Raw genomic sequence first — 13,870 nt, forward strand, 5'->3', positions numbered from 1 at the left:
ATGGATGTGTGCTGTAAATCTAGGGCCTCCTTTTTTTATAGGTTGCATAATTTTAAGATATCTGATGCCTTCTAATAGGTGGCCTCAGAGGAGTGTGTGAAGCTGTTCGTTTCAAGGAAACTATGGTAGGTGGTGGTGTGAGGAACTGAAGTCCTTCTGGATTATTTTCATTGTTCACCTGAACCCATTTGTCATTTTTATTGAGCCAGCTCCTAAAAGCCATATTTATGAGGAGAGAGCCTTCTCCTAAATTTGGCTTGTTATATAGGTAGCCAATAGGCAAGCAGTGCATTTTAGGATCGCAGAGTCGTGACCCTTGATGTCACCAGCTCGCATGACATGCAGACGTTGTTTGCCAAAGGTCACTGGCTTGTTTTCTGCTTCCCCACATGTAGTTATTCCTGTCTCCCACCTGCAGGAGCAGGCCTGGAGCTGCTGGTACTATTTGGTGGTGATAAAGGGAACCTCAAAGAGTGGTCTGGAGTCGGAAGCAGTTGGACGTTTCTGGCTCTGGTGGCCTGTTCTTTGACGGGGCCTTTGAATGATGCATCTTATCCTGACTGGTGAATGTTTGGGGTGGAGGTGGCTGCAAAGGAAAAATTGAACTTTCAACTTTTCAACTTTTTTTTCCCGTTTCCCATAAAGTAAGGGTGGCGYTTCTGTAACTTTGGAAACTGTTTGCATTCCCTGCCTCACCTCGGTATATGGAGGTGATATTGTTCGGCTGGATTGCAGTATTGCAGTGGAAAGTATTGCAAGTATTGCAGTCCCGGCTGTTCATAGCTAAGACACAAAAAACTTTACGGCAAGCTAGTTAAGCTCATGAGAATATGTAGCAATTTCAAAATCTTGCAGCTGAAAGTTGGTTTATCTTGTCTGGAAAACCTGTTTTGCAAACGATCGAACGCACCACTGCTCAGCAAAGTCTCATGTCCTGCTGAAGTGAATCAGATGCTTATATGTCTTGTTAAATCCCTTGTCTGAACGCTCGGTTTCTTCACTGCTGTCAAATTGCAGCTGATTGCTGCACCTTGGTGTTTCTCGTGGGGAAGGAGTGGGTGCTGCGAAGGCYTGCTCTGCCGTCCAGTCCGACCTCAGGCGAGACACGTTCACATCTCTTGCACGGCAGTGCCGAACCTGATGGTAGTTATGGAGTTGGTAAGCCTCCGAGCGGAAAGAAGCGTGAAGTCAGAATATCCCTGCTAGAAGTTTCTTGGATATTCTCATTTCCTTTTTTCCTRGAGATTTTCGTTGCTTTTGATGTTAATGTGTAATATTTGTTGAATTCAGACTAACGTGGAGAATCTCTTTTGAGGAGAAGATTCCAGCTGTGAACATCTTTCAAGGTTTTTCCTGAATGCCTTGGTAGTTTGGATACACCTTATCTGTCTGTCTTTGGTCAGAGGGTACATAAGCTCTCACGCTTTCAGCTTGCTTTCAGCAGAACCCTGTCCCTGAGCAGTCAGACCTGCATTCCTGCAGAAACTTTAGGAAATTCAGTAAGGCTAAGGATGGCAGAGAGAGTTAAGTAAAAGTTATCGTGTGTGGTGCCATCTTAGTGGTCAAAAAGGATGACTTTAGAATGGTCAGAAACCTTGCTCTTCGTTTCATATAGTTTGTACAGAATTCAGGTAAAAGCAAGCTGAAAAAATTAAGTATTGCTTCTTCGTTTTTTTCCCCCTAATAAGAGATTTTTACTCTTTGAAAATGCTGTTTCCACCACTTCTAGAAGAAGTATACTTGCATGGAAATGTTTTTTAAATCTAGCATGAATCTTCCTTACAGTCAAATTTCGTGTTAGCTACTCAGTGAAGAAGCCATAAGTAACCTGCTTGAAAAGAAAATACATGGAGTAGTCAGGAAAGAGACTGGGTTCCATACTTAAAATAAGCTTGTGGGATGGTGAGGCTTTTATTTTTAAATACTCTCAGAGGTATTTAAGAGGCTATGTGCAGGTGAAAGGGGTCATGAAAAGAGGGAGTTCATCGTATGGAGGCCAGTGCCTCCTACATAAGTGATTAATATTTTGTACTGTTATCAGGACTTTAAAAAAAAAAGTTAAGACCTGCTGACCTCCTACACTATCTGTCTCGGATCCAGTTTGAAGAAACAAATGCCTTTGGGGGTTTGGTATTGCATCGTTAAGTCCAGAACCCAGAACTGTTTCTTAGCTTTGTCTATAACCAGCAGTGCGTAGTAGTTTTTTGTCGAAATGCTGGAACAGACTTGTTCTTAGCCCTAAAATTTAAGGCTGGAAATGATTTAACTTTTTATCATCCTTAAACATGATCATGAAGTGAATTTTACGGTGAATATTTAGGTGTTTGGGTTTTTTTTCCTCCAAAGCTTCCTTTTGAGATGTTGTGACTTTAATTTTTGTGGTATAAAGCCTAGAGATCATGACATGATCAAAAAAAAAAGTCACCCAAGCTGCTGTGAGCACTCGCCTCTATTTTACAGGATTCCTCTGCAGGTTTAGACCTTGAGCAGCCAGACACTTTCCACTGCAGCGTGATCCATGGAGAGCAAGTGATAAATTGCTGCATGGCAGAGATTTGAAGGGTTGAGTTTTCTGTGTTGGTTTTTCAGAAGCTGTTTGATAACCAACCTTCAGCCTTATTCATTGCTTAGCTGCCTGTGTAATTTTTGGATCTCCAAATGTCCAAGTAACAAAAAAACATGCTGTGGGGTGACTCAGACGTTAGGGTAATTTAGTATTATGGTTAGCAGTTTCGGTGCAGTGCACAGCAGTGAAATTCAGAACACTGTCAGGACGCAGCAGCGAGAAACAGGGCTGAAGTGAACACAAATGCACTTGCATTTTTCTCTCTGTACCTTTAGTTAGGAAGTTTTGCATTGGTTTATATTCAGACTTCAGTATGCGCAACTGGTTTGGCAATCAGATATTCAGCAGAATATACTTAAAGTGAGGGTCTTCATTTTGCAGTCAGTCATGATATTTGTCCTGAACAGTGTCCTACTTTCTCTGGACAAGTGCATTTTTTGTCATGTGCTGCCTAAAAAGAAAAATGCTGAAAATCTTCACATGGTCTTATAATACAGGTCCCCAGCAGAGAGGAAGAATGGCCTTTTAAGAATGGTTTTAATTAGAGAGGTGTGTGTGTGTGTGTAGATATAAATGCAATGTGTGTGTGTATATGTACACAATCTATAGTTGTATATACAGTGTTTTAAATAATGTATCTATAAACTGGAACTGTATGAACTGAAGTCATGTAAAAGTCATGTTTAAAGGTAAGTCAATTAAAACTGTGTTGTGTGTATATATAATATAGAAATGTAAAATTAATTTCARATTGCTATATAGTCTCATGAGCTTTATTAGCTTACGATAAACTTTTTTTGTGTCTTAGCTATAAACAGCTGGTATGAATTTATTAAACAATGTGTAACTCCTTTAAAATGTTTTCTGAGTTTTTTTTATTGCACTTTAGTTCTGCAATATTTTATACTTTGGGTGTTAAGCCAGTAAGTGTCTGGCTTAAATAAATAAATGTCTGCTATAGTATTCCCTTGATGTATAAAAGGCAAGATATCCACTAGGATTTACTAATGTCTCCTATTTCTTTTTTATTTCTCTGTTCCAGAAGTTTGATTTTGACTAATGTTCAGGACTTCTCTGTCCGTTGCTTTAAATGAAGGCATGTACATGTAGGACTGTGTTTTTGTATATCTGGAATGAGTCTCAGCATATCATCCTAGTAAGCGTAATTGGTTTAACCTGTTGCTTCCCATGCGATTCAGAGCATGCTTGTTTAGCTGCACTAATCTATCTCGTCTCACTTGCGWAAGGTTGTCTTTTCTTCGCCTGACCAAAGGAACGTGCTAAGCGTTAGCGCCTTTGTACTTAAAAAGTAAACCCTGAATTGACATACTGCAGTCGAGCTGGAGAAGCTCCTGCGGCTCGGTGCGTCTCTTCTGCACTCGCTCCGTGGGTGCCGAGCCGCAAGCTCAAAGCAGGCTTGGCAGCAGTAGAGCTCTTAGCGAGTGTCCTGCTCTGGGGGTCGCCAGTAACAAYGCCATTGCCTCCCAGACGTTCGTGCCTGTAACGAGGAAATATTTTTTCTTCTGTGTCATGTTGGTGCCCCTTTTCTCTCAAGCCGTATTCAGATGTTGCTTTCTCGTCCATAACGTTTGCAAGATTGGACTTTCATTCTCTTATCGGATTGCAAAAACCGTCATCCAGTCTCGTCCTTATTGTTTCTCAGCTGACTTCCTCGTCTTTGGCCTCGCTGTCCTCAGGTCCTTCTGAATAGAGCTGCCAGACATGTCCCCCTCTGTTGTCACTTGAGTTACATCACCCTCACCCTGGAGCTGCTTGAAGTGGTCTCTTCTTTCTGTCACCAAATAAAACTTCGTGGCTCTTACAGCCCCATCTTACTTCTCAGGTCTGCTGTTTTGCTGCTTCTGCTCAGGATTTATTCACTAACTGTGAGAATTTGCTCACTTCGTCTTTCTTCATATGCCGCTTTTAAAAGTGGCAAAATTCTCTCTGTGAAACTAAGGTGGCTGCTCTTATTGCTGCATTTGGATTTAACCTTGAAAAGAGACTTCAGCTACAGTTCTTGCAGAAGGCCAGTGCTGGATAGCATTCAGGGGAGCTGTGCCACCTGATGATGACTTGTGCCAATAAGGAATACCCATAGTGCCTGAACTTGCCTCGGTTTTTGTCTTTACTTATGTGGTGTAGCTTATCATTATCTAAATTATATATTCTTTGAAGCAAATGGGTAGTTTCTTACATGTTTATGCATGTCTGTCTTTTTTTTCTGGATTAAAAAAAGTGAAACAACTGCTGGTATATCTGAGGCATTTCAATTTGTAGTGGCATTTTCTTGCCACTGGCTAAGCACTATGAGTTTTTGTCAGATGAGGTTTCAGTTCATGTTTCCCCAGTTTTTTCTCTCTGATTGCTTTACTTGCGTATGTGGGATTGCTTTATTAGTGACATCTCCTGCTCCTCACTACTGCCATGTRCAAGAATCTTCTTTGCATCCCTCAGGTCTCTTTTCCAGGGGCCATGAAGGGCTTTGTGTAAAAAAAAATTAGGAGATGTGCTGTTTTTCCTGTGTATTTGGGAAGGGAGCTCTTCTAACGGTAGCAGTTCCCCGTTGTCTGATCTCTGGTGTTGCTTTTTAAGTTCAACCTAATATTCCTACTTCTGCCGTCCTGCATGTGAATAGTTGAAGTAACATGTTTCTGTTCCATTGAATCTTTCAGTAGGTTTTAGCTATTTTCTTCTATTCCATTAAGCATTTCTTCGGGTTACCTTTGTCTAGTTGTTTCACAGTTCCTTGCAGGTTATTTCTTTCAAGGATTTCTTTATGTTCTGTCCACTSTTTGGACTGAGGGGAATGCAGTAAAGGCAGAATAAGATCTTATTCTGTGTAATTTAAATTAGAGTAATTACACACAGGATGTAAGAAAGGCAAGATGTAAACTATATCCTATTGAGAGGGACTAAATCACAGAACCTGAAAACCTCATGAGATCAAGATGACATGTAATTGGCTAATAAGGTTATTAGAGACCTACATGGATGTTTAGTTGAACTAATTTTATTACCTGTAAATGAATAAAAATAATCCTCTCTGTGGAGGGAGGRAGTACACCATTATATGAACTGCAGAGATTTTAATATGTGTGACCTTTACAATATGGAAGGTGGATTTCTTCTTTGGAAAAAGCTGAACTGTGTCCCTTTTACCACTTCCCACTTGAATTAAGCTCCATTAGAGAACAGTAACCGTGGTTTAGTTTGGGTTTGTTTAGGAATTTTGGTCTAGATCTGTATAGGCTCTCAATTTACCTTTAAAAAAAAAAAAAAAATCATACTGTAGCTGGAAAGTAAGCGTGGGGGAGAGAGTGGAATAAGCTTCAGCAGTAGAACTTATTTTTGTAACTTCCCAAAGTGTAGTGGTGGCTTTTGGATGCAATGCTGGTCTACTCTTACTGATAGCTGAGACCGTGACTAAATGGATGCTGCCGGCCGAGGGCCCAGCAGTGTCAGCAGCACTTCTCATTCTTTTTGCTGTAAAAATGACAGGCATTTGAGACTGCTATTCTGATGCAAATYATTTGGCTCCTAAGGTGATGCCTCTTCAGCCTCCAAGTAATTTGCATGCTTTGGTTATGGAAGCAACTTGTGGTGGTCATCCAAAATGTCCCTCCCCACCCCTCAAACTGGAAGAGAGACTCTACAGATTTAAATGCACCTCACAAAAGCTAGAGCAGCCATGCAGAGACTGCATTACATTTCTAGCTCGGTTTTCATTCCATTTCCTCTTTCTGTCTCTCTGCAAAATTAACTAGGCAATAATCTTTTGTCCACTGGCATATAGTCTCCCAGGGAGAAGCCTGGATTAGTTCTGCAAACTCTCCAAACAGAAGAATAATCTTAAGAGACGAGACAGCCAGTTAAAATAAGTAGGGCTCTGAGGCCTGCCGACAGTGTGAGAGCACGAATGAGCTTCTGGAGAGAAGGCTTAGGGAAAGCTACTAGTTTAGGGTCTTAAATATCCACAGACATTTTGGCACTCAACTGTAAATCATTTTCCATCACTTACAAGTATGAAGAAAACAAGCATTTTTTTTCAGAAGCGCCCACCGACATCTTTCAAATACGATCTTAGCCAAGATGTTGGAATTACTTGGCGTTAGTCCTTCTGACAACTTGTTTTTTGACATTGTGACATTATTTCTTCCTCAAATCAGAAGGTGAATCAATTTTATCCTGTTCTTCTGGGGAGCACAAGTTTTGCCCATCCCCTCTCGGTGACAGTGTTTTTATCTGATTGCTTCAAATGGGTCATGAAAGCAAGACCAGATGTCTAGAGCCTTGTTAGTTGCTAATAGAGCTAGGATAAATCCCCCCACCATTAGTATGAACTTTGATTTATTTGAATAATCCTTTGAATTCCAGTGGGAATTTCCAGATCTTAACTTTTATTTCCGTACCTGAATAAAATGCTTAAACTGCATGTAAAATCCATGAATTATATCAGAATTTGTTGCTGTATATTTAGCTTATTGCTTTCTTTGATACAGGGAAGTCAGAAAACAGGGATCGTCCTTTCCGCTAAGTGGTACTGAATTTGCAGTAAAGATGGTATCTTGGCCATGTGTCAAAAGTAACAGAAGTTAGAGCTGAAGGCCCCTTGTGTGAAGCTGTAATTGCYTCCTTACCTCCTGCAGCACTGGGCTATCTGAAGAGAAGCAGAGGGGGAGAGGCAGCACCGATGAAACCCTTTCCCCGGGTTGGGGGGGACAAAGCTGCAAGGAAACCATGATCAGTCAAACTGTGACAAGCGAGAGGTGGCACCAGCTCATGACCCTCCTGGCACCAGCATGTGGAAACCCTTCTTGCTCCCCAATAATCCCTTCTGGGGCAAGCCAGTGGGGCTGGGGACTTGTTCTTCTGTTTCATACTCCTGGCCTTCAAGCTAATCTGTTTAGTGTTAATGAAAAATACAAGACCGCATACCCAAAAGGCCTATGTGTTGTGCAGCGATCCTATTTTGTAAGGTTAATTTACATTTTAGATCCTATTCTGCTTTCAAGCCCATTGTGCATGAGAGTAATTTGCACTACGTGGTGCCTCCTTTGTTGTATCCAGCAACCGACATCCTCTCCTGCTCCTTTGTGGGTGCCTGGCTTGGGGTTTGCTGCACACAGGGATGGATAAAGGGACTGATATATGTGCAGGTATGCAACAGGTTGTTTGAAGTGTAACAGCAGGTTGGAAGACTTTTTTTCTTTGTGGAGGACACTAGATAAATATCAAAGGGTGATGTACAGTGACAGAAAATGATTTCAAGAAGAAAAGGAGGGTTGAAACCCTGTTCTTTTTCCTGAAACACGTAAGCCTGCAGGCATTCTCGGCCTCACTTGTTTAGGGAGAGAACTTAAACTTGGCATTAGTTTTTGTTTGAYGGTATTGACAGGGACATATGGCCCAGTCTCATTCAAATACTTGTTGTCTCCAGGGTTACTGCTGAGGATGAGTACCAAGCAGAGCTGAGAACGACATGGGAGAGATGATTTTGTGGGTTCTTCGCTGGCAAAATGCTTGAATGCCTGTGGGCTCTCTTCAACGTTTTTCCATGGATTGTGTCGAAGGGCTGGCCTGGGTGTGCTCCGTCACGCCACCGCGGGAATGCAGCAAGGGAGCTGCTGTGTGCCGCGGAAAAGGGCTGAGGCCAACCAAGATGACCTGTGCACGGGTGCCCTCTCACCATGGCATGAGGTGCTATGTCGTGGTGGGGTTCAGAACCGGACTGAGAAGTATTTGCTGCTGACCCTGGGACCTCTGCCCTCAGCCTGAGCTGAGGGTTGCAGGGGTTGGCATTCACTGCCTTTTTTTTTTCTTTTTTAAAGACCATGGTTTGAATGTATACAAAACAGGGCTAGGAAGAGTGTCARCCCCAGCCCTCTCTCCAAGGGAGAGGAGAAGTGCCTTAAAGTTGACTGGTCCCTGGGAGAGATGTTGCCTGTATCTCAGGACGTGATGGGCAGCCTTGTGAGCCTGCAGGTTTGGCAGGCGCCCGAGATGAACTTGCGTTCCTCTTGAACTGCAGACTCTGCTGCGCTGAGTTTCGTTGCCACTGATTTCTGCTTCCGCTGCAGGAGCTGAAGGGTGAGGGTGCAAGGCTTGTACCTTTTTACCCGTGAGTAGAAAGGGAAACCAGTTCTACTTTCCAAGAGCAGTAATTGAGCTGGGTGAATTGGTTAGTCTRAAGTCTAGACACAGCATAAGTCGGGTTTTTGCTTTTTTTTTTATTTGCAGGAAAGGAGTTGAGGGGTGGCTTGGGCGAGCAGCTCCTTGAGGGCTCACGGGCAGCGGCGAAGCAGGTGCGTGCGTGGCCCCAAAGCGGGGTATAAGGGTTTGTTCCCCGAGCTGCAGCTCCACGCGGGTGCTTGCTGGGGTTTGCTGGCTGCGTGCTTTGGGCTCTAAATAGAGTTGAAAGCATGCTGCTAGAAGTGCTACGGATGCAAGGTTGTGCTTGGCCAGGTGAAATGAGGCTAGGAGTGAGCTAGACAGTGACAGGGAGCGAGCGTAAATATTAGCATAAAGTGTATTGTGGCAGGGAAATAAAGCCCATGGGGTTTGAACYTCTATGTGGAAAGGCAGAACGTAACTCTGTGAAAGAGAGTTTGCCCGTTTGCTTGTTTTGTGAACCTGCTAAGTTCTCCTGCAATGCTATTTCCTTATTTCCTTGCATGGGTCTTTTTTAATTTTTTTTTTTTTTAATTACCTAAATACTTTAATATAGGGAAGGACATAGGTAGAAAGAGGACAAAAAAGGATCATGATTCAAGATCATTATCTGGTTGACTTCTGTTTTGATTATTCTTTGTTTTGGTTTTTTTTGACTGATTTTTCTGTAGTCACCCAAGTATCAGATGTGCTTGAAGAGGAAAAAMAGCAAGCTGGAAGGATTTCAGCTAGCCCAGCGAGTCGTCATTGAGGAGCAGTGGATTAAACTCTGAGTGAAGGGAAGTTAAAGCTGGCATTGACGGATGTCTGTGTGATGAGGGAGCACTAATTTACTGTCAGACTCTGAAATAGTTTCCTTGGGAAAGTGGTTGTGATGCAACATCGCGCAAGGCGGTTGCAACTCGGATGGATTCGAGACCACGCTGGCAGGCAGCGTGGAAAAGATAAAAGGCAGTTTCTGTCTCTGTTCTAATAGACTTTTGTCTTGTGAGTAACTGCGATTTAAGAGTTTCATTTATTACTGCATAAGAGCTAAATAATGATGATATGGTCGAAGAAGAGATGCTTGTCAAGTCATCTTAGTCATGTAAGAAAAATAAATGGTTATATGTTAATTAGRAATGAGTTAAGCTACAAATTGCACTGATTCAGAGATATGTATGTGTATATATACACATACACGTGTGTGTATGTCTGTATATATGCAAACATACACTCTTCCCCTGGAAAAAATCTTTTGGGAAAAGGTCTTTTTATTTTCAATTTTTAATGAGATATTTTAACAGATGTTGTTTTTTTCTTTCTGTTTTTTTTTATATTGTTTATTACAAAATGAAATAATAGATTGGCTAAAATTTAACTAAAGAAAATAATGTTATTCCAGTATGGTTTTGGTTACTTGCTTTTAAAAACTTGGGGCTTAAACTGTGCCGAGATCAGTTTTTAATACTGTTGCTTCTGAAGTTCATCCTAAATGAAGAGGTAGTTTGTTTTTGTTAGATCTCAGTTTGGAGTGTGTTTTAGAGCAATGGTTGCATGTCAGGAATTCAGATGGTTAAACCAAAAAAAAAAAGCTTCCCAGAGTACATAGATGCGAAACTAAGCACTAGGAAACGTTTCTGGTTGGGCAGTTTTTAGCTTTAGAAGTCTGCTGTGTAACATTTAAAAAAAAAAAAAACAACAAAAGACAAAAAAACCAAAGACCTTGCTTTGTAATTGTAACTCATGCTTGCTTTTAAAAACTTGACTCATGTTGTAAATATAGAATTAAAACAGATCCATCAAGTATTGCAAGAGTGCAGGAAGCTAGCTGGATTGGTAGATGGCCTGGTTTATAATTTTAACGCCATGCTGGTCCACGCATACCTCCTGCAGTGCGCGTTGATTCCCTGTGGCTGTATAGGTGCAGTTAACCAAGATACGTTTTTAGGCCATGCTTTCCTCCTTAAAAGGATATTGGCATTAGTTGTTTTTTTCCTTTTGCCCCATCAGTTGACTTGTCTTTCCATTTTGAAGCAGACCGTGGTTCACCTGTGACTGATGCTAGATACTTTTATTAACTTTATAGTTGGTGATGATAACGTGCGGTTACAGAGTCTGGGAARCGTCAGAATTGAGGGTCACAGGGTACAAATGTGTCTGTAGTGTGTGAAAAGTCCTTAAATATTTCCAATGTTCTAATCCTTACCACCAGAGTAAATCAAGCAGGTGCCTGATTTCATTTATTTTCGCATATCTGTTGTTCTGATTCACGTTTGCAAGTCTGATTATATTACTTTTTCCATTATCTGTGGTGAAACGCTGCGTGTAACTGTGGTACTTTTTAAATACAGCCACTTTACAGACCCAGAAACGCAGCCTGGGTGCTGTCAAGGGAGACGACTGCTCGAGCAGCAATTTCCTGGAAGTACCAACCTCACCTCTACTCATGAGCCAAATCCCTTATCCAAAATCACTCGCCGTTACTTGGACGTTTTATCCGCTGTATCTAGGTGAGAGGATCCCCGCTCCGGATCTCCCCCGCCACGAAATAATTATTTCAGAAGCCTGCTTTCGACTGTTTTTAGACTGCTTTCTCATCGCGCCCTGCAGCGTGCATGCCCTCTGCACCTTTGCATGCTTTCTGAGAAAGCTCGGTTTTCTTCACTTCAGCAGTCGGATTACAAAGAATAGTGATCCTTCTGACGTTTCGTTTTTAATGCCCTTAAGTTCCATTCCCTTTTTGAGAGGTTGCTGACAAATATCAGCATGCAGTAATGTATCGGTTTAAAGAACTGCTTATGACTCCCCCCCCCCCCGCAAGGTTTGAGGGTCTGCCCTATGAACAGCTGTGTTGGTCATAGCTTTCTCTAGGCTTGGTGGGTTCCCTGGCCTGTGTTTTAGAGCAACCAGGTTCTCCTAGCTCAAAAGATGGGTCTGTATACCAAATTTTGAGGAATTCTGACTTTGGTTTTGAAGCCTTTTGAAAAATGATGCGCTACACAAATACTGATGAATTTAGTAAATCCAGAAGGTTTCTGAGTTAGTATGTTTTCTTTCTCCTTTGCCTTCCACTTTTTTTCCTTCTGCGTGGGACTGGCTCTGCTACCTTGCACTTGTCAGCATCCTTCTGTTTCACCTCTGGGCAAAATTGTTGTGTTGACCTGTAATGCTGCGGGACTAATGGATGTTTTGAATCTGAAGGGTGGCAAGTCTTCCTACCTCTCCTGCCTCCTCCTGCGCTGGAATGATGTGTTTTGATAGCATAGTAGTAACACCAAATGGAAGGATTTTTCTGGTTTTCTTTGAATTTTTGGCAATTGTTTTTAGTTGCTAAAGATTGCTACTGCAGGTGTCTGTACTATATAGATTGATGTTCACAAATGCCGGTCATGACCCACTAAGTGCAAAATTTCATGCTTTCAGTATATGTTCTCAAACTGTGCATTTTTGAAGTATTCCTTTTGCAATATTAGGCACAACTTTCTCAATTAAAGAATTTGTCTTCAGAAAGTGATGGGTGCCAGCATTAGCATTAACCACATTGAATAGGCTGATGGGACGTTTTTCCACATGCTTAGCAACAGGGGACTTATTTTTCCTCATATTGCTGTTCACATACTAATATACAAAAAAGATTCATAGTATTTCATGCATTTCTGCAGCTTTGCCAAAGATAGCAGCTTTCAAGATCTAGCTTTGCTTCTCCCGCTAGAGAAGTACATGAGGTGCAGATTGGTGATTGCACTTTGTGGTTGGTCATTGCCAAAGTGGTAACTTCTCGGTTCCCTTTGAATGCACTAAAACAGGGGCTGTCAAACAGCAGTGCTGGTGTAAGCCTGCCTTCTGCCTCCCTTTGCCAAGTCACTTGCAAGAGCGCGATGCCTAAATATGTGTTTGCAACACCTCCCTAAAAACACAGCACTTCCCCAAAGACCAGCATCACGATTGTGTGCAAAGAAAAAGTTGTGAAGTTTTGTGTGCAAAGTACAAGCTGCTACAGCCTCTTTGCTATAAAATAGGAAATACATCTGGAAAAAAAGAGGGAATTTGCACCGTACAAGATTGCTCTCTGTAGCTAGCTATAAAGTGATGAGCAGATTGAGAACAGCAAAGTAAATCGGTGCATAAATCTTCCTATGTGTTGCATTTTTATTTCTGTCCTTGGGAACGAAGCTGGTTGCAATTCAGTGGCATGAGATGAGAAGATTAATTTATTGTTCAATCAGGGGTCGATACCATGAGTTTTACAAAGGTTTCCGTTGCTAGAATATTTCATGCAAGGGGACTCAAGGCAGTTGAGCTGAACTTCAGCAGTGACTTTAATCAAAGAGGCGGATGGGCCAAGAGGCCTTTTCTATCCCGGTCTGAATATACTGCGAGTCACTGGGGCTATAAACCTACCAAGAGAAGGGCAAAGCTAAGTCCTTTGACCAAGCTATCTGTAGTGTTGAACTTCTGACTTTCTAGTAGTTACGACTGGGGAAAAGTCAGCTTCGCTATTAATGTAACGTTCCACGCGCATGAGCAGTCATTGACAAATACGTAAACTTTGAAGAGATTGTTTAGATGGAAAATCTCGAATGAGAAATAAGAGGTGGGAACTTTGAGTCCAGGAAATTTTGTGTACCTGTCCCTGTTCGCCTCTCTTGGTGAGCGTGCCCAACTTTCAGCCGATCAAGTACAAGGGGATTTTGACAAGCGGGCAAGGCTGTGCAATGCTTTTGCTGCCATTTAAGTGAAAGAAGAACAAGAATGTATAAATATGACTTCACCAGGAAGGATAGTAGATGCACAACAACTTCCACAGGGACATAGAAAACTCAATGAATATAAAGATAACACAGCCAGGTTTCTCACTCACTGCGTTTGTGGTATTTCAGCTGAACGACAGCGGCAAGGCAGCCCGAGCGCACGTGGGGATAGGTGATGTGGTTCTCACCATTGACGGCATAAGTACGGATGGGATGACTCATCTGGAAGCGCAAAACAAGATCAAGGCGTGCACAGGCAATTTGAACATGACTCTGCAAAGGTAAGATGCCATTTTCTTTAATAATAATAAGTTAATCATTGTCATAACAGTTGTTTGGAGGATAAAAACATGTAAGTGGTTTGGCAAAGTGCATGCATTAAGTGGCCGGGATTGAAAGA

General features: G+C 42.0%; 1 protein-coding gene across 2 annotated transcripts in view; it reads left to right on the forward strand.

The window, feature by feature from the left end:
* Positions 1-13,870, forward strand: part of LOC112974827 (PDZ and LIM domain protein 5-like) — a 128,312-nt gene that overhangs the window by 27,163 nt on the left and 87,279 nt on the right. For both annotated transcript variants that reach the window (XM_026084190.1, XM_026084191.1), the window contains exon 3: positions 13,600-13,751. In XM_026084190.1, coding sequence (XP_025939975.1) covers positions 13,600-13,751 — 152 coding nt within the window. The remainder of the gene's footprint in view (positions 1-13,599; positions 13,752-13,870) is intronic.

Source organism: Apteryx rowi, unplaced genomic scaffold (assembly GCF_003343035.1).
Source record: "Apteryx rowi isolate R43461 unplaced genomic scaffold, aptRow1 scaffold_63, whole genome shotgun sequence".
NCBI lineage: Eukaryota > Metazoa > Chordata > Aves > Apterygiformes > Apterygidae > Apteryx > Apteryx rowi.